General features: G+C 40.7%; 1 protein-coding gene across 11 annotated transcripts in view; it reads left to right on the forward strand.

Annotated features, from left to right (window-relative positions):
* Nucleotides 1-1,464: 1,464 nt before the first annotated feature.
* The window catches only part of NFYC (nuclear transcription factor Y subunit gamma), a 69,725-nt gene continuing 43,636 nt past the window's right edge, over nucleotides 1,465-27,553 (forward strand). For 4 of the 11 annotated variants that reach the window (XM_082687091.1, XM_082687098.1, XM_082687094.1 and 1 more), the window contains exon 1: nucleotides 19,159-19,281. In XM_082687091.1, coding sequence (XP_082543217.1) covers nucleotides 19,209-19,281 — 73 coding nt within the window. In that variant the 5' untranslated portion in view covers nucleotides 19,159-19,208. Of the gene's footprint in view, nucleotides 2,656-19,110; nucleotides 19,406-20,929; nucleotides 21,049-21,118; nucleotides 21,264-27,553 lie in introns of those variants that run through there. The other 7 variants (XM_082687095.1, XM_082687100.1, XM_082687093.1 and 4 more) reach the window with 4 other exon arrangements.

The raw sequence follows: 27,553 nt of genomic DNA on the forward strand, positions 1-27,553 counted from the left end.
TGACATGGACAAGGAAATACTAATGCTCGGGTCAGTTTGACTGGGGCAGGACTTAGAAAGGCCATGTTAATGCTTGTCTCTGTGACTGCCCTGTTTGGGCTGTCATGGCTGATTAAACTCTTTGGTTCACAATCTCTCTCCGAGTAAGACACAGAATGACTGGTTGATAAGACTGATCAGGCATCCATTTATTAAATTACGATCACTCTACTTTCTTGAGATTTCTCTTGTATGCCTGGATCAGAGTTTGGTTTGTTTTTTTGATCATGTTTGTAGATAAACTCTAGGCTTACCACCATGGAGAGCTAATTTTAAGGTTGTATTAGCTTAGGCTAGCTAGGTTATAGGGCAGTAACAACCAACCAATTTCAGTGGCTTACAAGAAAAAAAATGTTTATTTCTGATTCGCCTTATATTACATGTTATGTGTATCTGCTGTGGCTCTGCATATCTTCATTCTGGGACCAACACTGGAGAAGTGTTTCTATTTGGGACATGCTGCTCTCACGGCAGATGAAAAATATGGACAGCCCATACATTTCTGCTCAGAAGTGGCTCATGCCATTTCTACTCACATTTCATTTACTAAAACAATGCCAAGCTTCATGACACTAGAGTGAGAACTATAATCTCCTAGGGACAGACTAGACAGGCAGGGTTTTAGAAAGGAAGGGGCAGAGAATATTGATAATAGTCTGTAAGGACTAATATCCAGTCTGTGTATACTAGTATGGCTGGCACATTATAATATTAACTATTAAAATACTGAAAATAGTTTCATACTAGCTGATAAACACCTGCTATCCCAAGCCTCCTGACAACTCTCTCCCCCCAGGAGCCCTTGGGACCTACTCTTCACACATTAGGAACTAAAGGGTTAATACCTAGCACAGAAAGGTATCCCCACAACTTTATGGACTTCAAATGTGCTAGATAAATGCTTGACCACTACTTGTTAAATATGCTTGTGATTACTTTTGGCTGATTTTATCTTCATAAATTCTTATTAGTTTAATTCTGAGGGCAACCTGATTTCCAGGCTCTTAGAGAGAAACTGACTGCAGCCCCTATGTGCCGTTGACAATTATAACAGTAAAATCTAATAATACTAATTCGTGCTGATTCCTACACATTTTTACATCTTTTGTAACAAAATATATGCAATAATTAACTCAGTATTTTAGAGACTCACTTAGCTTTTCCCATTAGCTAGCTCATCTTTCTATTATCTTAACACACTATTTATTTTGAGTCTGTTTTGACTTTTTTATGCCATTTCTCATGTATGAAAATGTCATCATTAACACTAACTTCCTTGACACTTCTGCAATTTCCAAAGCACTCTCTTTTACACTATTTCATTCAATCTCCCCAACACTCCCAGGAGGTAGGAATTAGATCATTTTACAGATGAAGAAATCGAGACTCAGCAAAGTCAGGTGTCTTATAGCTAGTCAGGTTTTGTTCATTCATTCATCAAATATTTATTGAGTGCCTCAAGTGAGATTTATTCAGGTTGGATTTGGAAACAGTTTTCCTGAATTCATGTCGAGGGCTATTCCAGTATACTTAACGCCTTTATCATCACAGTCATACACTCAAAGGAAAGAAATAATAATAGTGTTTATTATATTGTTGAAGACTCCTGCAACCCAAGTCTCAAAAAGTCTCCAAGGTCATTTAAAAAATTAAAGGTAACCAGCAACAAAAGCAGTTTCATTTCTCTCAGTGCTTACACCTAACCTATTGGCTCAAAGTAGATAATTCATCCACAGGTTTTGGAACTACTGGTATTGAGTTTTGACACTTATGGGAGTTTGACCAAGTTATTTAATCCTTTTGAGCATCAGCTTTATCTGCAAAACAGAAATACTACTGGTTGTAGAGATTAAAGAGATAAGGTAATACTCATGGGGTTTTCAATTGTCTTGATGGAAGCTTTAAACTGCATTCAGAGAAAAGCAGTGTTTATGTCGACGTAAGGTTACACGCTATTAATTCATAGGAGGTGCTTTTCTTTACCCTGGAGTATATCATTTTACAGTTTTGGTGTTAAATCCCCTTTTATGGTACTAGTAGCTATTTTCTTTAGCGGCGCCCATAATCTGGCATCCCCATGTCGTCCTTCGTCCGACTGCTCTCTTTCGTCCCAAATTAAACAAAACAAAACAAAACAAAACAAAACAAAACAAAACAAAACAAAACCAAACCAAAGGCCAAAACTCAAAAGACGTATTTAACATTCAGTGTGCGCACCACATCAAAGGCCCACAAGCGTAGACCGCCCGGTGGACTTCACCAGGCAACGCCTCCGGATCCCCTAGAAAGGGGTGGGGTCAGAAGGCTCTCTGATCTCATTCCACCTCCGCAGGTCGCCGCCCTTCCTAATTCTCGCGAGAATTCAAACAACTCAGCTTCTGCGCATTTCAAGATACAGGGAGTCAAGGCGCCAAGGGAGGGGGAGGGGAAGGGGGGGGGGAGACGGTGCAAACGGCGTGGCCGCCATCTTGTTTGTGCCCCCGCTTTGCGCGCGCTCCGTTCTCCGTGACGCACGCTTCCCCCTCCCCTCCGCCGTGCCCAGGCCTCTGCACTGCCCGACTCCGCAGGAGCGTGGGGGCGGCTCCTGCTCTTCCCTGGACTCCTGAGCAGAGGCGTGTGAGTGTGCGGGAGCGTCTGTGGGAGGGAGGGTGAGAGGCGAGCGGCAGCGGCGGGGGGAGGGGCAGCGCTTCCCGCCTTCGGCGGAGACCTCACTTCCCTCTCGCGGCCGCTGCTGTAGTTCGGTCCGGCCTGCCCGCCGCCATGTTGTGTTCTCGCCGGGCTCGCCGCTGTCGCCGCCGTCGCGCTCCTGGGGTCCGTGCGCCTCGTCGGCCCGGCCCGCGGGCTTTCTCCCATTGGCGGAAGGCGACTGCGGGGGGGCTCGCTCGTGATTGGTCGGTGGCGGGGAGGCCGCGGACCTGGCACCTTATTGGTCGCGCTGGCTCCGGCCTTGGGGGTGATGAAGGAATCCGAGGCTGCAGGGATGCGCGCGTCTCGGGCTTGGGCAGCAGGGTAGTGACCCCCTTCCATGCAGGCATAGGGTGGAGGCTGGGGGCGAGCTTAGAGACCTTAAGGAGGAAGACAGGTCTATGGTCTGGCAGGTACTTCGAGGATAGTCTGCTCACGGCCGGGAGTGAGTGGCACTCCCAATCCAGAGGTACCCTCGTGGCCTAGTATAAGGGCATATAAGCTCCAAGGCTGCCAGGCTTGGAAACCCTGAAACCTGAGTTAGAGGCTGAGGGGGTGTTTGAGAGCCAAGAGAGCTAGACTTGGAGGGCCGTTTTGTTTTGTTGCCTTTTATCCGGCATAGTTAACATACATCCGGTGTTACTTTAGTTTCAGGTGTATAATGTAGTGACTGTATTCCTTAATCCCCATCACGTATTTCAGCCATCCCCTGACGTGCCTCCTCCCTGATAACCATCAGTTTGTTTTCTATAGTTAAGGTAGACTGGAGTTTAAGACAGTTTGTCAGTGACCGCGATGTCCACGGATGCCAGGTCTGAAGGGCATGGTATAGGAGGAAGGGGCGTCAGGACGTTAGGAACCTATCTAAGCTATAGGATCAGATGGGGATTTTGCTGGAGAATGCCAGCATTGAAACCGAGGTTTCAGTTACCAGGTCTGATATGTGATATAAGGAGAAAACAGAACCAGCCTGGGAGAGGGACCCTTATTGGTGCCGGGTGTTAAAAACTGTACCAAGCTTAAAAGACACAGCATTAAGTAGTGACGGATCTGTAGGAATGAGGAAGTGTGAAACATTTCCCCATCTGAAATGGGAAACACTTTCAGACTTGGGAATTATAGTAAGGGAGCAATTATAGATTATTGGGTCGCAGGACTATGCGGCTAGTTTTAAGACATTGTATAAAGTTTTTCTGCATTAGAAAGGATACATGTGAGGGCTGGGTTTCTAAAGGCTACATTTTCTAGCAGATATTAGATACTTGGCATTTATTTGTTGAAGAGATATTGCTAGGTTCCTCTTTAGTCAAAGACAGAGCTTAACAGAGATGCTGGACCTGGCTTACTTGTTTTCTTTTATATATGCCTAAAAAGTACACCCACCCTCATGTGCACTTAAATTTTTTTTTTTTTTTTAAATAAGCAGCTTGGAAGGAGAATAAACTAGTTTCTTGCATCTTGCCATGAGTTACAGAACTTACCAGCACTTTCTGGTTTGTATTTCAAAACTTGTTTTAGTCAAGAGTTGTTAGAGTTAGCTTGGGGGTATTTTATCACTTTCCATTTTATTGTAATGAATTGTTCTACATTTGCTCTTCCCAAGGTTTGGGGTTCATGGAAACATATTTGTGTTAAACCTCTGTGCTTCCTAATTTGTTTTTCCTTGTATATGTTAGGTGGTCCTTTCTAGCTTTAGTTAGGTGTTATACATCTGTATTCATACCAATTTCAAGAAACTTCTCTGGGGAGCGCCTGGGTGGCTCAGTGAGTTAAAGCCTCTGCCTTCAGCTCAGGTCATGATCCCAGGATCCTGGGATGGAGCCCCACATCAGGCTCTCTGCTTGGCCAGGAGCCTGCTTCCTCCTCTCTCTCTACCTGCCTCTCTGCCTACTTCTGATCTTTGCCTGTCAAATAAACAAATAAAAATCTTAAAACAAAACAAAACAAACTTCTCTGCTTTTCAAATTTGGTCCATTTTATGTGAATGCAACAAAATTTTCAAGAGAGAAAGGGAAAGTAGTAGAGGAAGGGAGTTGACATTTTGGGGTACACTTACCACCCAATTTTTGTTAAGTAGACTTTGTCATTCCCATGTTGGAGATGAGAAAATTGAGGATCACAGAGTTTATGTAGCTTGTCCAGTGTTGAACTGGGGTTCGAATCAAAGTTGTTTGATGCCGAAACCTGTAGTTTTAACTGCCATGTCCTGCTATCGGTATAAACATGACTAGTCAAACTTCCAGATAGTGTTAATATTTCAAAGTGGGTCATCTTTCTTTGGTTGCTGAGTGTTAGGAGTATATTGAGTGGGGAAAATATAATTAACAAGAATTTGTTGTGCTGTTTTAAAGATTCAGACCACAGAATAGGAACTGTATAAAATACAGTTTCTTCAGCTAGGTATTTAAATCATATCTGTTGATTTCTATTGTATAGAGAAAGATTTACAAAGTAAACTGTTGGTTTTTTTCTGAAGCCAGGTAGATAATAGGGAAAAATATGTACAGAAAGTTTAAGAATCTCATTCTTTAAAATCAAGCTTAAGAAAATTGATGACATAGTCTCTCTGTATATGGAAATGGTTAATGCCAAGGAGTGAGGAAGTACCAAGTGTATAAGAACTCATTTGGGAGCATTTTCAGATATCACTACTTCTTTAAGATGTCTCCAAACACTGGGACATGTCTGGAAGCCTGGTGCCTTCTTCAAAATGTGGGATAGTTAATCTAGTAGATGCTTATCCTAAATTACATGTAAAATTAAAACTGGATGCAAAAAATTATTTGCAGTTCTAGTATTTGCATGGAAATCTTTAAATAATTTAGGTTGCAAGAGGAGACTAGCAAACTGGAAGTCTGAGTTGCTTTGTGATTTGATACAATTAGGTGAGGGTCTCCTCCCTTTTATTTGCAATTACATGGTAGTGTGGAAGATAAGAGTGAAAAGAACAAGGGGAAATAGGGCTTGCCATGCATTTTGTACACGGGTCATCTAACTTTGTTTGACTCAATCATTAAGTTAGTTGAATATGAAGAATATTATGACATCCATAACTTAGTTTCTTCTTTTTTTTAATTTTTAAAAAGATTTTATTTATTTATTTGACAAAGATAACAAGTAGGCAGAGAGGCAGGCAGAGAGAGAGAGAAGGGGAAGCAGGCTCCCCGCTGAGCGGAGAGCCTGATGTGGGTCTCAATCCCAGGACCCTGGGGTCATGACCTGAGCTGAAGACAGAGGCTTTAACCCACTGAGCCACCCAGGCACCCTAACTTAGTTTCTTTTTTAGTAAATATAGACAAGTTTGCAAAAACAAGCATGCACATAATTGTTTTTTATTCAGCAAACATTTCTTAACTATCTGTTCTTCAACACCACCGAGATCATCTTCATTCCCATTAGCTCTTTACTCTATGGCCAGTTCTGGGCTTTTTATCACCAGGAATTAACCACCCTCGAAATCTCGAACTCCTAGGAGGTCTGAGTAGGTCTGAGTTTATGTTTAACATCGTAACTTGAGAACATCAACTTTGCCTTCTAAGTAGACTCATACTAATGTTTAATACTTAACAGACTGTATCCCTGTTTTGTTATCTAAATCCTTATAACAATTCTGTTATCTCATTTACATGTATATCTTTTCCATTTGGTCAAAATTGATTCATTGTACTAGAAAAGATGCAGGGGTTTCTTATCCCCACTTACAGAGAAGTGGAGGCAAAGTGACTTGAGCTGGTGCTAGTTGCTTTTTGAGGCAATTTTGAAATCCACATCTCTTAGTTTAGAGGTAATGAAACACTAAAAATCTATGAATCAAACTCAGGAATGATATTATAGTTACTACTTTTTATTGAGTGATTATATTGTACCAGCTAGGGTATAAATGTATTATGTGTATTATTCACACGTGTTATGTGGTAGATACTATTACCACCTGCATTTTTAGGTGTGAAGAAACTGAGAAGTTAAGTAATTTGCTCAAGGTCACATAAAGTGACAGAGCCCAGATTTAAGCATCAGTCTATAACTCCATTACAGTCTGAATTCTTACAAAATTTGTGGAATCCTTAATTTTAAATACTGAGTTTGTTCGTTCTTTCGTTTGTTCTTTTTTGAAAGAGAGTACAAATGCATGAAGGGGGAGGCGAGAGGGAGAAAATTTTTTTTTTAAAGATTTTATTTATTTAGAGAGAGAGCATGAAAGCGGGGGTGGTGGGGCAGAGGGAAAAGGAGAGTGAGACTCTCAAGCGGACTCCAGGCTGAGTGTGGAGCTGACATGAGGCGCAGTGCCATCACCCCGAGACCACAATTGAGGTCATGACCTGAGCTTAAATCAAGAGTTGGATACTTAACTGACTGAGACACCCAGGTGCCCCAAACACTTGTGTTCTCTGGACACCATAAAACATTAGGAGAGGGATGCCTGGGTGGCTCAGTAGTTAAGCGTCTGCCTTCGGCTCAGGTCATGGTCCCAGGGTCCTGGGATTGAGCCCTGAGAAGGGCTCCCTGCTCCATGGGAAGCCTATTCTCTCTCTCCCACACCCTCTGCTTGCGTTCATCTCCTTCTCTCTCTCTCTCTTTTTTTTAAAAAAAAAAAGAAAAAAATACTTGCATCTTGGATCAAGAAGTAGCTTTTTTGGTTTTTCTCAGGCACATGCTTTGTGCAGAGGCCCTGAAGAGTGTGATGACCTTGACAAGGTCACTTGGCTATGCTAGGGGAGAGTCAAGTCTAACCCAGATTACTGGTTTCCTAGTCCTGTGCTCATTCCACTGGGCAGCTTTGCCTCTTCTATGGAAACATTGACTTGATGATGGTGAGGACTCTAAGGCACCTTTGTTTTGACAAGGTGCCTCATTCATAGGAGGGAGAATGCAGAGGACATTATTAAGGTCACAGATGACCTTCTTGAGGTTCATTCCAGCCTCAGGCATACAACCTAAGAGGAACATTCCTTAGCCAGCAAGTTGTTCTTTTCCATTCAGTTTCTTGTGCTCAAAGCAGACTGTGAGTTATCTGATGTATTCCAGGCTCTCTTTTCATTTTGTTTATTCAGTTTTTCATGCATGTGCTGTGACTAGTTAGGAAGACTACAAGGTCATTTCAGTATTTTCCCAGAGACTGAAAGCACCTAACATAATTTAAGTAGATTAATTGTTGGAGGAAATGGATTTAAAATACTTTGGCCAAAAAGTGCTGATGGGAGGGGGTAGTGTAGTTGCTGACGCTGGAGTCAGACCTGGGAAAGAATTCTTCTGCAATGCGGTTACCCTCTGTTTGAGCTGGGGGTCAGTTTCTTAACCGGTCTAAGCCTTAGTTTCTTCCTGTGTAAAGTAGTGGTAGTGACACCTATCTTACAGAGTAGTTATGAAAAATGAATACAGTAGCATATGGTAGGTGCCTGTCACCAAGCAGACCTTAGTAAGTGAGAGGACACATCATCTTCTCTTTAAAACAGCATAAAATCTGTCCTTTCGGCCTCTTAGAGCTTCCCTAACGAGGAGCCTTTTGTAATTACCTACTCTTTTATGTATGATAAGATTTCTGCATGAGGGAGCAACCATTGGCATGAAAGAAATAACCTAATTTAGTTATGTTGTTGTGGCTTAGGAGCTGATTTACAGAGGATCTAGATTATTACTAGTCTATGTTTTTGAATGTATCAAGTAGTAGGATCATTTATTTCAGGGTTAGGTTGTTTCCTGATTGCTCTGTTAATCCTCAGGTGCTGAGTGGTAGTGATTTCGATGAGATGAGAACTTTTCTGTATTTGCCAAATAGCAATAATTTATTGAAATCAGAACAACCAGTTTTATCCTTCAGTCCAGAAAGAGATTTGCATTATAGTCATTTAACAATTTTTCTAATTGTAGAAATTGTCAGTTGAAGTAAGACTGTCAGTTTGGTTTCTAGTCACCTGGGTAACATTTTCTTTGAAGTAAGCAGAAGACAACGTTGTGGGATGGTTCAGGAAAAAATTTCTCTGCCTGCAGAAATTTTTGCCAGGTTGCAAAATTTGCTGCACCCTTCCCACACTTCTCCATGTTTTAGCAGTGATGTACCTGATAACAGTGAGGCAACATCTATGTTCATTTTCAGCATGGAAGTTGTATTTTCTATTTTGGTTCAAGTCCTTATTTGTTTGGGGGTGCCAAACTGGCTTAGTGGGTGAAGTGTGTGACCCTTGATCTCAGGGTTGTGGCTTTGAGCCCCACATTGAGTGTGGAGATTGCTTTAAAAGAAAATCTTAAAAAAAAAAATTTTACTTGTCTGCAGACGGATTACTTCTAAATTCAGTGTACTTTTATATAATGAGACCTTTCTAATGGATAAACTTCAGGTGCGGTTCAGAGGGAGGGACTAGGCAAACCTTTGTATTTGAATGTTTCCATTAGAATAGGTTTAACTCAAAGGTTCAAATCTTCATGTCCAAGATATATAAAGTGTCTTATTTAGATGAATACTCTCCATTTAAAATCAACAATATATTGTTAGGTCAGATTCAAGAATTAATCTTAGGGGCACCTGAGTGGCTCAGTCGTTAAGCGTCTGCCTTCAGCTCTGGTCATGATCCCAGGGTCCTGGGATGGAGCCCCTCATCGGGCTCCCTGCTCAGTGGAAAGCCTGCCTTTCCCTCTCTCACCGTCCCCCTGCTTGTGTTCCCTCTCTGTGCCTCTCTCTGTCAAATAAATAAAATCTTTGGGAAAAAAAAGAATCTTAAATACATTCATGGGAGTGAGCTATAAACAGTGATCTTGAGCAATCTTTCAATAAATGCTTCAGTGACTCATAAGAAATGATATTGGAGTATAGAATAGTTTGTGTGATGTCATTGGCTTAAATCTATTAGAGTTACAGCAGTCCCACCCATTTTCTGCAGTTTCGCTTTCCATGGTTTCAGTTACTGCGGTCATCCGTGGTCCAGAAGCAGATGATCCTTCTGATTATTGTCAGAAGATCGGTAGTAGCCTAACGCCACATCACAATGCCGGTCATTCCCCTCACTTCATCTGATCACACCAGCCTTTTATCATCTCACATCATCACAAGAAGGGTGAGTGCAGAACAGTAAGAGATGTTGAGAGAGACCACATTCACGTAACAGTATATTATTATAATTTTTCTATTTTATTACTAGTTATTGATCTCTTTACTGTGCCTAATTTATAAATTAAACTTCCATCATGGATATGTAGTATAGGAAGAAACATAATGTATATAGGGTTCTGTACTACCCGCAGTTTCAGGCATCCACTGGGTGGTGGGGGGTCATGGACTGCATCGCCTCTAGATAAAGGGAGACTACTGTACTGAAGGTTTTCACAGTTTCTGTTATTGTTACCCCTGCTCTCAGAAGCTGCACATTGTCTAGGGATCTATATGAAGTAAGATTCTTTGTCTAGTGTTAAGAAAACATACCCCTCACTAGTGGCGTGATCGTTCATAGAAAAGAGGAAAGTGAACTACATGCAACTGAGCAGTTGAACATCTTTGTCATTCTTAACTGTCTTAAAAATTATTACTGTACCCCGAAGGGTAAGTAGCTTAGAATTTGCTCGTTATCATGACACAAAGTTGTGGCCTTTTAAAAAAGCAAAGCACACTTGGCTGGCGATAATTTGGGAGCCAGAGGATTGCTATTTATGGTGATATTTAATGTATTTTCAGTAGGACTAAATTAAAAGGGAAATGCCATAATGTGTGTAAAACTCCAGCCATTTTGGAAGGTGGCCTATAATCTTTTCATTCCACTAAAATCTGTAAGGCACTTTAGAGCAGCATTTCCTAAGCTGTTTCATTGAACATGAGTTTTTTTATTTTTTTAAAGATTTTATTTATTTTTTTGACACAGATTACAAGTAGGCAGAGCAGCAGGCAAAGGGGGGTGGGGGAAGCAGACTCCCTGCAGAGCAGAGAGCCCGATGTGGGCTTGATCCCAGGACCCTGAGATCATGACCTGAGCCTAAGGCAGAGGCTTAACCCACTGAGCCACCCAGGCGCCCCTGAACATGAGTTCTTATACAATGTCTGAACATGAGTTCTTATACAATGTAATAAATGTTCTCTGGAGTTGGAAAAGGATCCTTGACAGTAAAGTGAAATGTATTTCTTTACTGCAGAATTAGTATTCAGAGCCTGCTTGTTGATGTGCCTTATGACCCTTCAAGAGAGAGGATGCATAATGCGGTGTTTCTTGAACTTACTTGGCCACAAAACCCTGTTTGTGAGAACATCTAATAAGCATTTCATATTATGACTAGTACGTAGTGGGGCCCAGTTGAACAGTTCTGATGTAGAGAGTTTATGAGTAAAAAACGAATCTTTTTGTATAAGACAGCTTGGCCAATAGTAGGAAAGGATTTGTCTGGGAACGTACAGCATACGTCTCCAAAGTCGCACAGACTCTTCGGGATCAAAGTGATTTCCAAAGGTCATCTAACCCAGTTGCCAATGTCAATGATGATACTAGCAGCTACCATTTTCTTAGAGCACTTGCTATTTATCAGTCACAGTGTTGTTATTCTACAGGGATTATTAACCACTGGTCTTAATGATTTTTTATCTTCTTAATATTTCCCATTTATCTACTCAACATCTGCACTACCACATTTTCCAGTAACTAGATGACACAGGGTCTTTGTTTCCCCTGCTGCTCTGTGGAGTTCTCATGCTCCCACCCTGTCTGTTTTTCCAGACTGAACCTGAAATGATCTTTTAAAAGGGTAATTCTGATTGTGCCAGTCCCATGCATAAAGCTCTTCAGTGGCTCGCTGTTGTCCTCAGAATAAAGTTCTAGTATCTTAGTCTTGTCCAGTCCTGTTCACTTTTCTAGGTTCTCTTCTAGCCTCTTGTCTCTGGGCTGCTGCCATATCAAACTATAGCCATTCCAGGAGTGTAATTAATGCTTTCTGTCAGCTCCAGGACTTTGCACATGCAGTTTGCTTGTCTGTCTCAGTAGGTTCCTATTCTTCTTACAATTTTAAATCTCCCAAGAAGCCGTCTCTGACCAGCCTGAAATTTAGTTAGGCCCTGGGTTAGGGGTTCTGCTTAGGTCTTATACTATGCCTGTGGGAACTGTTAACACACAGCACTGTGATCGCCTATTTTAATATTCTTCTCTGTCATAATAGACTTTAGTATCCTCGAGGACAGGCCTATGTATTGTTTAGGATCCCCAGATCTTAGCACAATACTTTTTTTTTTTTTTTAAAGATTTTATTTATTTATTTGTCAGAGACAGAGGGAGAGAGAGTGAGCACAGGCAAACAGAGAGGCAGGCAGAGGCAGAAGCAGGCTCCCCGCCGAGCAAGGAGCCTGACTTGGGACATCCCAGGACCCTGGGATCATGACTTGAGCCGAAGGCAGCCGCTTAACCAACTGAGCCACCCAGGCGTCCCTTAGCACAATACTTATACGTAAGTATTTACTGAGTGAATGAAAATATCCCTGATCTTATAGCCTTGCAAGATGGTTTATAGTTTAGGAGATTGGCCTCAGTGGGGTTAAGTAACTAGTTTGAGGTTACTCAGCTAAAATGAGGTGATGAGGGATTAGAATTAGAATCTAAATCTGTCTAGCTGCAGAGACTGGGCTTTTTTCCCTCTGCTTCTCCACATGGCTGCTCTTTTTCATCTTGTCTTTACATATTGCTGTCAAGTGTTCAAACAGCCTGTGCCAACAACCCAATCCATAGCTTCTGAGGCAGCTTGTGCCATCTTTGGACAGCTCTGAGAGAAGAGAATAGTTTTCTGGAATAACTTTCCATCCATTGGTTTTAATTTATGCTTTGGAGAATACAATTTATTTTTTAAAAACAAATAATTGAGAATTTATGATCCACTTACCATCTCATTTATTGGTTTACTTCATTAACTTATTGAGCAGCCATTTACTGGGTACCAGCAAACACTGTGTTCCTTTTTCTTTTTCTTTTTTTTTTTTTTTTAAGATTTTATTTATTTATTTGACAGAGAGAAATCACAAGTAGGCAGAGAGGCAGGCAGAGAGAGAGAGAGAGAGAGGAGGAAGCAGGCTCCCTGCTGAGCAGAGAGCTCGATGCGGGACTCGATCCCAGGACCCTGAGATCATGACCTGAGCCGAAGGCAGCGGCTTAACCACTGAGCCACCCAGGCGCCCTGTGTTCCTTTTTCTAATGATACTGTCATTGCTCAAAACAAAACAAACAGAATGTTTCTGGGACTTCTTTGGAGATTATCTTTAGAACTTCTGTCAGATTCTTTTGAAAATTTGTTGACACAAAGTTTTAACTTTGAAGGTGGATTTGGTTTGGGAAATAACTAATAGTTATTCATGACCAAGTGAGGCGAAAGGTATGGGTCAGAAGCAACAATCTGGCAGTCCTTAATTTTCTGCTTATAATTAAAAAAAATTAAAACCAAAATGGAAAATGGAAAGATTTAACATTAGAAAAATCTGTCTTTCATGGTTTGTTTTGTTTTGTTGTTCTTGTTGTTTTTTGTTTTGTTTTTTTTTACTAATCTATAATCTATTATTTGCTTAGGGATACAGGTCTGTGAATCATCAGTCTTACACAAATCACAGCACTTACCGTAGTACGACCCTCCTCAGTGTCCATAACCTAACTACCCTATCCCTCCCCACTGACCCTGGTTGTTTTTTTAAAAATCAGACAAAAATGATAATATTTATGAAGCCATTGCAGTGGTTCTGGAAGGGATAATGAGGGTACAAGGAATGGGCATAATGGATGTTCTCTGTGATACTATTTACAGTATTTTATTTATTTAAAAGATTTTATTTATTTGGCAGACAGAGATCACAAGTAGGCAGAGAGGCAGGCAGAGAGAGAGGGGGGGAAGCAGGCTCCCCGCTGAACAGAGAGCCCAGTGTGGGGCTTGATCTCAGGATCCTGAGATCATGAACTGAGCCAAAGACAGAGGCTTTAACCCACTGAGCCACCCAGGCGCCCCTATTTACAGTATTTTAAAATTGAAGACACTGAAGGATTAATATCTAAAATATATGAAGACCTTATACATTTCAGCAGCCCCACCAAAAAGTCCAGTGAAAAAGTAGGCAGAGGACCTGAAAAGACCTGAAAATAAATTTTTGCAAAGAAGACGTACAGATTGCCAGTAGACACATGAAAAGGTGCTCAATATCAGTAATCATCAGGAAAATGCAAATTGGAACCACAGTGATAAATCACCTTACACCTGTCAGAAAGGCTAAAATTAAAAAGTCAAGAAATAAGTGTTGCCAAGGATGTGGAGAAAAAGGAACCTTTTTTGCTGTTGGTGGGAATGTAAATTGGTACAGCCACTGTGGAAAACAGTATGGAGATTCCTCAAAAAATTAAAAATAGAAATATCATACGATCTAGTAATTTCATTACTGGATATCTACCCAAAGAAAATGAAAACACTAATTCTTTCTTTCTTTCTTTCTTTCTTTCTTTCTTTCTTTCTTTCTTTCTTTCTTTCTTTCTTTCTTATTTATTTATTAAGATTTTTATTTATTTATTTGACAGACAGAGATCACAAGTAGGCAGAGAGGCAGGCAGAGAGAGGAGGAAGCAGGCTCCCCGCCAAGCAGAGAGCCCGACGCGGGCCTCGATCCCAGGACCATGAGATCATGACCTGAGCCGAAGGCAGAGGCTTTAACCCACTGAGCCACCCAGGGGCCCGAAAACACTAATTCAAAAAGATACGTGTACCGCTCTGTTCATTGTAGCCTTGGCATTATTTACAATAGCCAAGATGTGAAAGCAACCTAATGTCCATCAATAGACGAGTGGTTAGGAAGATGTGGTATACACACACACACACACACACACGCACAGTGGATTTTTACATAGTCATATGAAAGAATGAGATGATGCCATTTGTGACAACATGGAAGGACCTAGAGGATATTATGCTAAATGAAGTAAGTCAGACTGAGAAAGATAGATACTATATGATTTTACTCATGTGTGGACTCTAAAAAACAAACCAAATGAACAACAGAAAAGCATAATCAGACCTATAAATACAGAGAACATACTGATGGTTGCCAGGGAAGGCATGGAATGGCTGAAATGGAGGGGGAGATACAGGCTTCCAGTTATGGGATGAATAAACCACAGGAATGAAAGGCACAGCATTGGGAGTATGGTCAATGACACTGTAATAGTGTTGTATGGTGACAGATGGCAACTACACTTGTGAGCATAACATAACATAGAGAAGGTGAATCACTGTGTTATAAACCTGAAACTGGTGTAACATTGTATCAGCTATATTAAAAAAATAAATTGAAAACACTGAAGTTATTAATATAAAACTCATTGAAAAATTATGGTACATCCATTTAATGGAATATAACCCAACTATAAATAATATATATTTGATATGGAAGGTTGATATTTTTTAAGTGAAAAAGATTACAAAACAGTTTGTATAGTAGTATCTAATATTGGGAGACTAACACCCTTGTTTCTCATTTATATAAGCAAAATACAGTATTTGATTCTGAGTAGTTGCATTAAAGGTATTCTTAAAAAAAAAATACCCCATTCCCTTAGCCTATCATGTCAGTACAAAACTGCTATATACATCTCTCATCAGCTTAGTATATAAGAAGTCACACAATGTATTTAATATTCAAATAAAAATGGCTTTGTGTTCATATCACAACAGATGAAAAGTTCATTTTTCTTTAGAGGTTCTCTGATATTTCTTGGGACTTCCAGGTTCACTTACTTCTCTGAGTCCAAAGGAATCAGTTAGGGGTACCATCAGTGAAGTGTTTGTTCAGGGCACCGAAGAGTCTAGTATCTTTGCTACTAGTTATGCTTCTGATGTGATACAGTATAACCTGCAAGGTTAGGTTAGCTGAGGGACTGAGTAAGGCTCTCAATTGTCATGGTGGTTACAGCCAACTTCTGCCATAACTCTGGTCCTTCAGTCATTCCTCAGGATGCTGATCAAGAGCTGTTTTGGCATCAACTTTTTGTGTTCGGGATCTAGCTTTTGCTTCTTTTGTTGATTCCGAAACTCTTGCTGCTGTGGGCTAATCTTCCTCCATGGCCTTTGTCAATTGGAGCTGAACAGTGGCTGCCCCTTTAGGTGGGACATGCACTCTCCAGTTTCCTTCAGTCCCCACTACTCCTTGTTAATTTGTTGACACCATGGCTAAGGTTGCATTTGATGTATACCTCTGTACTGAGCAATGGTGCTATATGTGGGTATAAATAAAACACAGACATCTTCAGGAAGCCCTCCTCTGGTAACAGAGACATGGTTGAAAGTAATTATAATGTGTGCTAAGTGCCATAGTCAAGTATATATTTAGATATTAATTGAGTACCTACCCCATGCTAGGTATTAATGCTGAATACTTTACCCTGTCATTTAAGCCTCAACATTCCCATGGGTTGGTGTTATTTTTTCTGTTTTATACATGAAGAAGTGAGCTCAGAGATGGTTAAGTAACTTGGCCAGGGTCATAGAATTTTCTGACAAAAAGCATCAGGTCCCACCATAACTACTTTGAGAGCACTTAAGCTTGAACCACTTAATCAGAGGCCTTCGTTTTGCCTCATAGTGATCTGGGTGTTTTTTAGGGCAAGACGATGCAGTTGTCTGGTTTGGAGGGCTAGACCAGGGAAGATCCAGGACCAGGGAAGAATGTGAGTTGGAATCCCAGAGATCGCATGACGCTCTTATTCCACAGTAACAACAGGCTAGAGAGGAGAAAGCAGTAGTAAGTTGAATGGGTCAGGCTGCCAGATGGAAATTCTAGGATAATTTCCGTTCTCTTCCCACTAGCTTGAATTACAGTAAGGTAGCTGTTGATGAGAAATAGGGGTTGAGGGGTGCCTGGGTGGCACAGTTGGTTAAGTTTCTGATTTTTAGTTTCAGCTTAGGTTGTGACCTCAGGGTTGTGAGATAAAGTCCCAAGTAGGGCTCCGCACTCAGTGCAGAGTCCGCTTAAGTTTCTCTCTCCCTCTTACCCTTCCCTATGCTCTTTCTCTCTCTCAAATAAATAAATCTTTAAAAAAGCAAAAGAAGTAGGGGTTAAAGTGTTTTTCTTGCAAACTTTCCAAGAACTAATAAAAACTATGCCAGAGACCTTCACAGAGTATTAAGAGACATGTTTGGTGTAATTCAGTACATCAAGCACAGAGTGGGGCTGGGCATTTGGGACAAGAACCAAATTTTAGCCTAGACTGGTGGTGAAAGGCATGGGGAAGATTTTTGGTAGCAGCTGGTAGTCCTCCCACACTGCCCTTTATGGCTCAGGAGTTGCTTTTTGCAGGGTTGCAGGGTATGCTAGAGACAGTCCCTTCTAGTAGCTTTGGGGCCTTAAGGAGAGGGTGCTGTTTTGTCACATTCTTAGCTAGGTCTCTAATCAAGAGATCAAGCTCAACATCAGTCAGATTTCTGATTTTTAAATTAATGAAGTTGGATATAATAGTTTATGCCACCTCTACATGTATGTGACGCCTAAGAATTTCCTTGGCTGTGCCCTGAGGTGCCTCATGTCTCCGTGTCAGCATTGTGGTACAATAGAAAGAATAGGGGACGCCTGGGTGGCTCAGTTGGTTAAGCAGCTGCCTTCGGCTCAGGTCATGATCCCAGCGTCCTGGGATCGAGTCCCACATCGGGCTCCTTGCTCCACGGGGAGCCTGCTTCTCCCTCTGACTCTGCCTTCCACTCTGTCTGCCTGTGCTCGCTTTCGCTCGCTCTCTCTCTGACAAATAAATAAATAAAATCTTAAAAAAAAAAAAAAATAGAAAGAATAGTACCCTAGGTGCGACCTGAGTTTGCCTCCTTAATGTATGGTTAGGGGCCAGTTGTCAAACTTCTCTTTCGCTCTTTCTCACATTTAAAGGGGATAGTGAGGATTAGAGGGGAAAAGTCTGTAATGTACCTAACATAAAGCCTGGCACTAATTGGTGGTGTTTAGAAATTAATTCATTCCAATGTGAGAAATGAGTGGAATGTGTGTAGAGAAAATATGGCAAAGTGATTGGAAGGACCACCTTGCTTCTGATTCAGGGTGCTGCCAAATCCCTACCTATGCCCACGATGACCTCGCATATAAGGTCAGCCAAGGTATTTCTAGAGAAGGTCTCCTTTACCTGGCAAAACAGTTGTGTTGTTCAGTCCTAGGATACTTAGCCTTCCAGGGAGGAAGCAGAGCTAAGGAGATTGTTAAAGACCTTTAGTAATAATGCAGTGTTTCTATTGAATATTTTGTAAAAAAGAAAAGAAAAAAGACATGTTAATTCATTTTCACCATATTAGGAAGCTCCTTTTCAACAGTTGGGCCCAAATCCTTAAGCAAATCTTGACCACTGCCGTAAACTTGAGCATCCCAGAATGTCTTCAGTAACTGCAGTACTTACAGTCTCTCTCCTGAGATCATCCCTGCTACTTACTCTTGAAAATGTGGTAGAGGAGTTTACTCTCTGTGATATCAAAACTGTAATATTCGAAGCTAATCAACATTTTTAATGACCATCCTGAATAAGTTAATCCATCGAACTGTAGTGAACTTTAAACAGTAGGCACTGGTGTTTTCTCTCTGCCAGTCCCCTCCCTCCCATCCCCCTTTATCATTGTATTTCTCTCTCTGGTTCCTGGTAGACGTTCTGGAAATGCCACCGTCTCTGCCACTACCTTCTTATATTACTCCAGAATTTTCCTATTTAGATTAGTTTGTGTTTCAAAATAAGGTGATTTAACCTAGTACTAATATGTGCTTTTAGAATTACCAGGGACATAATGACAAATGCCTCTTTAGAAATCCTACAAACTGTTGTATGACCATTGATACCCTCTTTGTTACTGAGTCACATTTTCTTTGGAGCTGTTGGATGAGCCCACCCCGTTTTCTTTTTCTTCTCCTGTTAATGCTCAAGAGAAAACTGAAGATAGTTAAGTCACAACTTTCCGATCTTGTGCACATTGCTTCTCTGGTTTACTGCCATAGGATATTGTAGCAATATCTTACAGACATCTTTGATGGCCAATCAGAAGCAGTTAAATTACCTTAAATTTTTTAAATGGAACTCTGACAGCCAATAAGAAATCCTTTGGGTGGGAACTGTAACAGCCCTTTCGTGTGATTTTAAGAACATTGTAAATTTGCATTTTCTTCTTGTTGGAAACACAAGAGGCCCTAGGGCATCTGCTGTGTGCATTTGCCAGGCATTTCCAAGTCTTAAGTTCCCGGTAGTTTTAAGTCTGAATCTGACCCCTGTTCTGCTTCTCAAGGTAACTTTAAAACAGGAAGTGTACAAAGGAGGTAACTGATGACGTGAACAGCCAATCATGGCTTTGTGTTCTTAGCTGATAAAGCAGCTCAGCCAATGGGACCACTCTGGAGGCAAGGTTTGGTGTCAAATAGCATGCTAGATTGAATGCCTTTGACTGTTAAAGTGGAAGGAGGCTGCAGGGCTTCATTGGAGCCTCGGAGTTTTTCACTGAGGCAGGGGTCAGCTGAAAGACAAAGAAAAATGGCGAATAGTTTGCTGGGGGGTGGGGGGACAGCTGTTCGGGTTTTCACTGGAGTGGACATTCCAGACTCAGGTTTCTGCATCTCCTGCTGCCTTTTGTTTCCTCCGTCCTTTTGGGGGGGAGGGCTAGGAGTGACTTAAATTCTCCCTGTCCGAGGAGATATAAATAACTACATGTAAAATTAATGCAGTTCTCGGTAAGTTTAATTCTTTGTTTTGTGTTAAAATGGTAGAAACTGTTTAGCTTCAGAGAGTGTAGACAAGTTGCACTGTTTCAGAAAATGGCCACTTTACATTCCATGCATACCTTTTGGTGCACCTAGAATACCTTGGCTCTGTTTAGATTTTGCATGCCCTTCACCTAGGATTTCTTTTCCTAGTTGAGTATTGACAAGATCAGGTACATGAAGAAAGGCTAATCATTTTCCAGGGGCACACAGAAGCAAAGCACTTTCTCTTTGCATTGGGTAAACTTAACTGTTTTCCAAATAATTTTCCTTTGTTCAAGTGCACTGAAGCTTTCCTACAGAATAAGCTGAGTTGTTGTAAGACTTTCTCTGTTTCCATGCACTTTGTTGACATCTGTGTTTTCAGAGGTGGAAGCAACACTATTGTTCTAAATTTGTGTGAAAATGTGGTTTGCATGGATGCAGGTTCTAATGGTGAAGGAAGGCCCACATGCCAGTGTGAAATTCTCCCGTAACTTTCTTGATTTACCTGTCTGCTTCTATTCTAATACGGACCAATAATTAAGTAACAATCTTTGTTTTAAAATACACATTCTAGCTTAGAATGTTGGAAAGAAACATACTTTTCCACTATATTGGCAGTGACAAGAGCAAGTCTTTTTCTACCAATTTCACACATTTTGTCAGGCATTGGTTTGGTTCTTTAAAAATGAAATGAGCAAAGTGCTTTTCATTTTCTGTATGAAATATTTTGAATCCTATTTTACCTGCAGATTGTGAATAGGAAAGTTAAGAGTACAGGCACCCTATCTTTTGCCCTTGGTATTTTTTTCCCCTCTTAGGGATCCGAAGCTAATGCTGGTTGCTAATCAGTAACTAGCCAGTTTTTGTGAATAGTGAACTCTTCTGTCCCATGTACTAACATCTATAATACACTTGATTTTAAAAAGCCTTTCTTTGTTTTCTTCTTATTTGCAAATATGAAATGAAGGTCATTGGAACATTTCTGCAGCAGACTCAGCGTGGAGCAGTGAGCCAGCAGTACTGAGTTTCTGGGTAGGGAAAAGGAGCAGGCCCTAGTAGAGGAGAAGTTTGGAGGGTGTTGATTTGCCTTCCCCCACTTCCCCTCCTGTAAAGGATTTATCTGAGAGGATCGATAGGCGTTTAGATTTGGGGCTCTTGGAATTGGAGTGGTGTAGCAGTCAAAGTTGCTCGATGCAGGCCTCTGTCGTTGCTTGCAAAAGTGACCTTGAAAAACTGCCGAGGAGTTGAAAGATTGAAGGACAAAGTTTGTTTATACAGGTTTAGACTGAAAAGCTCTATTTAAGATGAAAAGAGACTGTACTTCTGATGTTCAAGTCGAGGGGTAGTAGGAATATGTTATAGATTCAGATTAGGAGTTTTCAAGCAGTAGGACAATAAATAGGGCTGCATTCATTCTGTCTCCCACTCTTCTCTGTTCCTTCCCCCAGCAAAAAAATTCTAAATCCTTTTGGTATGATAGTTGAGTGAACTGCCTAACAGATTCAGAATTCCTTGCACGCTACCTTGTCTCCTGTATAATCTAGAGGGTTCTTAGTGAAGAATGGCATTTCAGGAGTTCAAAGCAGTTATGTTTGTAAAACTTCTTTGAGGGAATTGGAATGCTTGTGGTAAGAAAACTGTCATTCTGGGAAGTTAAATCATAAGAGAAAGGAGTATGTGTTAAGGATTACATTTTAATAGATAATTTAAATTTATTTTTTATAAGACATTGATTTATATGTTATCAGTTGCTCCAGGTTTTATGTATGCTTTAAAAAACAGATGTAGATTACAGAATGACTCTGTTTGCCTGGGAGAAGGCCCGGAGCAGGGAAGGCAGAAGGTAAGTGGGGCACAGTATGAGGCCTTGATTAAAACTCTTTATTTTGAAAACTTTGTGGATTTTGCTTCTTGGAAAGATATCTAGCCATTGCCTCTAGCTTGGGTTCTTAACCTTTCCAGAGTCATGGACTCTGGAGAATCTGACCCACTATCTGGAAAAATGCACGTAGGCGTGCCTGTGCAGAACCCCTGGTGACTAAGGTGCCTTCTAGTATAGGCAGAATGGTGTTCATATGATCTCCTTATTTAACACATAAGCCAGATAAATGTTTTCCAGAAAAATGAAGAAATCAGGAGAATAGACCTTCCACAGCTAACTAGAACTTAGACTAGAGGTGGGTGTGTGTGGGTGGGGGCAACTTAGACAGGGTCTTAGATTTGTGCATTTATTTGTACTCTGATTACAGTATTTTCGGCAGCATGGTGCGGTAGCAAAAGCAGGCTATTAAACATCAGGAGACCTGTGTTCAGGTTCCATTCAGCTGTCACCAGCTTTGTGAGCTTGGGCAAGTCAGCCATTTAGTGTCGGCTTCCTCACATGTAGAAATGGAACCTAAAAATAGCACCTTCCTATTTAGTGGTGAGTCTCAAATGAGATCATGTATGTCAGAGAGCTTCACAAGTTGTGAATTGCTACATAAATATTAGCTGCTATTAATCTGGACTGTTGGGGGGTGGGGGTTAAAAACTTAGGAAGATAGGTGGGGCATCAAAGAAAAAATGCCAGTTTCCCTTACTGGGATTCCTGTAAAAGAATTTTAATCCCTTTGTCAAAAATTAAGAGTGTCTTGAAATAAGATGAAATGGGAATGCTGATTTTTTAAAAAGCCCTTACTAGATTTAGGAGCCTTTCAGAATAAAAACTGGGAACCTGTTCTGATTGGATACTGAGATCTGTGTTATAATGCAGGTAAGTTCTAATAGTTGCAGATACTTATTAGGTAGAGGTTACATTTTTAGTTTATGCAACAAATATAAGTAAACTGGAGCCATTTTTTGGTTTGCTTTGTGGTCGTATTTTTTTGGTCAGTTTTCAAACGGGGAGGTAGTTATTTCTTGCAGAGTAAGTAACAAGCAAGTAAATGTTGGGGTAAAGACTTGAAAAAAAAATTGGTGTCTCATCAAAATATAAACACTAGCATGAATTCCACATAGTTGATACATATTGTGAGATTCGTTTCTGAGGTAAATGGTGGAAACCCATAGGGATTTCTTTCTCACCCATTTTACATGCCTGATGTCATCTATTTTTAGGACTCTTTTTCTTCCTCAGGCTGGGGGATGGCTATTTTCTGATCTATTTGATTTCCTGTCCTATTAAGTCACTTCCTATCAGGCGTGGTTAGGCAGCATTGATGTCTGCCTCCTTTCTATGCATTGAAAGAATCACTCACACAGAATAAGTTTTGGCAAATTTGGAATTGGCCTTTCCAAATAAAAGTCCACTTCCTGAGATGTGTATGTTTTCTGAAAACAGCAGTCATGGTCACTGTGGGCTTTTTGTTCCTAAAACAAGGTAAGGTCTTTTAGAGAAGCTATATACTTTCATGGAGCCTTCAGTAACCCCCAAAATATTCTTAAAGCAAATCATTTATACATGATCTTCTTCACAAGTGGAGCTATTTTTGCCTATTCCAGGCCCCAATAATATATGCATACAGAGCTTTTATATTCTTAAGTTTGACTGATGGAAATCATCTAGGGATCTAGTCTACTTCCCTTATAAAGTGGGGAGATTGAGGCCCAGAGACGTTAGGTGCCCCAGTCTTTCAGCTTTTTAATGGCTGGCCTCTGCAAATCAGAAATTCAACTCCTTCTTAGTTCATTCCAGGTTTCTTTTATCCCCCTAAGTTGTTTTTACTTTTTATTTTTCATATTTCTCTTCCTTTTGGTATACCCAGATAGGTTTGCTATTTGAACACAGAAGGAGCAGAGAAAATGGGCCGTGGAAGTGGTTTAAAAGTCTCCGTGAGGAGTCTGTTGGTTAGAAAGTCTGCTGTGGCAGCAGACTTACAGTCCCTTTTGGGATCTGAAGATTTCTTGCCTTAGCCAACTGGCTTATTCAGAAAGCAGAGAATCAGCTAGGAAGCTAATGGTGCCCACCTGGCTGAGGTGTCCCAGAGAGCTGGGTTACTTTTATAAATTACAAAGAAGTAAACTAAGGTATACAGACACAACACCTGCATGCCAGTTGCGCTTTGTTTTGTTTTGTTTTGTTTCGCTTTGTGGTGGTGGTGGTTGTTAATACACCTCAGGAACAAGCTAACTCCCAAACAAGTTTGGGCCTGGTTCTTCAAGTGAGTCCTAAAGCCAACTGGTATTTCATAAACAAAGATCCCAGGATCATTTTAAGCATTTGACAAGACTGAAGTAGAAATCATTGTCTATATACTCCCCAAATAATATTTTAACTATGTTGACTTTAATCTTTACCACCAACAAAGTAGAATTGTGAACATGTGTGTATTTGGGTAGTTGTGGATTTGGTCTTGTTCTCATTTGCATATTCTCTGAGAGACCATAATCTACTTGAACCTTTTAAAGTTTTTTCTTTTGTACTTGGATTTCTTTTTGCCACCATATATTTGAAATAAGGTTACAATTTACTGAAAGAGTGAGAGCTTGAACAGTACATATCTTATGTGTAGGTGCTAAGGCATGCCGTGTCTGCAAAGTAGAGTAGACACAGCAGGATAGTATCTTCCTTGCATCTCATCTCTGTTTTCTTTTTAACCTCTTCTCTCTTCTGCCTCAGTATTGGGCCTGGACCTTTAAAACTTGGTCAGATTCTGTCTGTATTGTCACCCTTGTCTTGCTGTCTCTCCCCTCCGCATCCCAGAGCCACACCCCACTGTTCAAAAACGTGACCAAAAGTTTTTCCCTGTTTAGAGCGTTTACTATAAATAAAGTTACAGTGCTGCACTCTATAGTGAAAAAGGGCAGTTGAAGGATAAGAAATGAAGGTAAATTCCAGTGTAAAGGCAGAACTAAAAAAAAAAAAAAAAAAAAAGCCATGTAGTAAATGTTTAACAAAGCTGATGACCTTGTGTTCCTTAGTTCAAAGGAGGAAAGGAGACAAACCACAGCAAGTAGCAGTGCTGATTCACTTGGTTACCTTTTTTTCTTGGAAGTATTATCATTTGGTCTGTCTTCATCATTTCATTTGCATAGAAAACTAGAGCCAGACTGCTTGATTGGAAATACCCAGATAAAACGAATTTTTCCTTTATCTCCCTAAGCTGTGTAGTTTTTACCTAGGAGAAAATACAGAAGGTGGGTGTTTTACGTTTCCTTAATCTAATTCACCACACATGCATGTCTTATGTATGGAGACTTTAAAAATGTGTACAAATAAAATTTTACTCCAGGATCTAACAGGGGAGACAGGATGTATAGCAAGTATGTGAAACTGATATGGGAAGTACAACCAAAGGACACAGAATTAAAAGGAAGGGAGACCTTTACATCTGACTTAGGAATGAAGGCAGGCAGTTCAACTGGCGTTGGACTCAGCGAGGTAGGGACAAGGGCACGCTAAGCACAGAAAAAGGAGGAGCAAGGTCATGATTCAAAACGTACAGCATGTACTGAAGGAGAGCAGTAAGTAAATGGCCCAGACTGCTCAGAGCAAGCATATAAGGAGATGAGTTAGGGACAGGAGAGTGGAATAACAAAGTTTGGAGAAGTAAGTTGGGGTCAGCTGTGACCACCAGGTTAAGAAATTTGAACTGTCTCTGTTGACATTGGTGAGCTAGTGAAGATTTTGGGTAATAGGTTGATGTGGCATTTTAAGACTTAGTAAGCATCATTATGTAGAGATCAGCAGAATTTGAGAAGATTCCAGAAACAGTAAACAGTGCAGTGAGTTCACATACTAGGTTCACAACCCTTACTGGATTGTTAATGAGGGTGAAAAGGAAGAGCCAGGAGCTTAGAACTGTACCTGGTACCCAGCATTAAACACGTATTAGCTGTCAATAGCAGCAGCAGCAGTTTTGTTATTATATGGAGATGATGAGGCCCTGAATAGAGATAGTGACTGTATGAAGAAAGATCAGGAGATGGACACTGTTGGGCACTCTTACTACAGATTCTGGAAGTTGATTAGAATTGAACAGAGTCTAGGATGATTCCGAGGTTTTAAGCCTAGGTGACTGGAGGATGGAAAATGACAAGTTAGAAGGAGAAGATTTAGGGAAAGAAGATGATTTTGGACACATGGAGCTTATTTGAGTTCTGGGTGGCTTTTCAGTTGGAGATGTCCAGTTTGCAGGACTGGAGAATTAGCAGAATTGGTAATGTATATTCGGAATTTAGGCTACAGAGATTATAGCTGAACTTGGGAAATAAACGGGAGGGCATCAAGGGAGAGAGAATGGACAGAAGGACCAGAAGGGTAAAATTTCGTGTCAGAGTTGGAAACAAAAAAAAGGTTGGGCCCTCAGGTTGAGACATGTAGAAATGAACATGGTAGAGTCCTCTCGGTCAGTGTTATTTTTTTTTTCTCTCTCTCTTTAGAGATTTTATTTATTTGACAGCACAAGCAGGGGGAATGGCAGGCAGAGGCAGAGGGAGAAGCAGGCTTTTTTTTTGAGTGGGGAGCCCATTGTGGGTCTTAAACCCAGAACCCTGGGATCATGACCTGAGCTGAAGGCAGACGCTTAACTTGCTGAGCCACCCAGGTGCCCCTAGGTCAGTGTTCTGTAAACTTTTTTGCTTGTGTACCTCTATTTGGGTGTGCAGCTCCTGTATAGAGTATTCTTTTTTTTTTTTTTTAAAGATTTTATTTATTTATTTGTCAGAGAGAGAGAAAGCACAAGCAGGCAGAGTGGCAGGCAGAGGCAGAGAGAAGCAGACTCCCCGCTGAGCACAAGGAGCTGGATGTGGGACTCTATCCCAGGACCCTGGGATCATGACCTGAGCCAAAGGCAGCAGCTTAACCAAATGAGCCACCAGGCATCCCTAGAGTATTCTTTACTCTAAAATTACTAATTTTTTGAATGTTAGTTTAGTTAAAACTGCAGAATATCTTTAACTTCCCTAATTCAGGCCTACATAACAAAGTAAGGTATCACTGTTAGCCCACATTTTTCTCAGAATACTTAGAACACCATGTGTGATACATGATCTTGTGACAAGCTAAATGGAATGAGGGCGTTGGTATTAGCCCATAGGTTAAGCATTCAGAAAACTAATATTAACATTTTCAGTGTGTGCCTTGATAGGTAGAAGATTAGAAATACTGCCCTAACATCTGGTGGCCTTCATTTGTTCTGAAAATGTACAAATATTTCCTTGAAATGTTACCTAGTAGTTCCTTGAGACGAGTTGTATATATACTTTTTGTATATGTGTGTGTGTATTGTCTTAAGCTTTCTTATTTAAGTTTTAAGTATATACACACACACCTCCATCCAGTGCAAAAGCTAGGAGTTTTTTTCTGAGTTGCGTTGGGCTTAATCTTTATTGGTGTTAGCTTTATAAAGTCTCAAATGGCAGCCTCTGCATGAACCATAAATACATGTGTAGGAATTTGGCAGCATTTGCTTAGCAAGTAATATATAGCCACATGATCATGGTAACATGGATGAGCAGCATACAATATAAATAACCAGAAATAGAATAGCCTTGTCTGTAGGATTTAGCAGAACTTTTAATATAAGGTATGTCTATTTAGTTTCTAGACTAGGTATGTTGTAATTATCCTCAATCTAAAATAAAGGTAATGATGGGGCACCTGGGTGGCTCAGTGGGTTAAAGCCTCTGCCTTCGGCTCAGCTCATGATCCCAGGGTCCTGGGATTGGGCCCTGTATTGGGCTCTCTGCTCAGCCAGGAGCCAGCTTCCTCCTCTCTCTCTCTTTGCCTGCCTCTCTGCCTACTTGTAATCTCTGTCTGTTAAATAAATAAATAAAATCTTTTAAAAAAATAAAGGTAATGAGAAACTTTTCATTAGAGAAAAAGTGGTAAATTTCCAGTCACTCTGCCTGATTATTTATTTATATCCTGAATTCCATGATTATTCTCTCCTGCTAATTAACTGGCCAAATACCTATGAAGCTACCCTTGAAGGTAGTTAAGCAATGTAATAGTATGTAATGTTTATATAAAATGGTACTTTACAGTTAACGGAATGATTTTATATTTATTCTCTCACTTAGTATTTACCTAAGGTAAGACAGAAGATTATTATCCCCATTTTGTGGGTGAGGAAATCAGAGGCAGAGCCTAGTGACATAAGCCCCGTGTTCTTTGCACTGTGCCTTGTTGCTACTGCCTGTGAAAAATGCAAG

Source organism: Mustela nivalis (assembly GCF_964662115.1).
Source record: "Mustela nivalis genome assembly, chromosome: 10".
NCBI lineage: Eukaryota > Metazoa > Chordata > Mammalia > Carnivora > Mustelidae > Mustela > Mustela nivalis.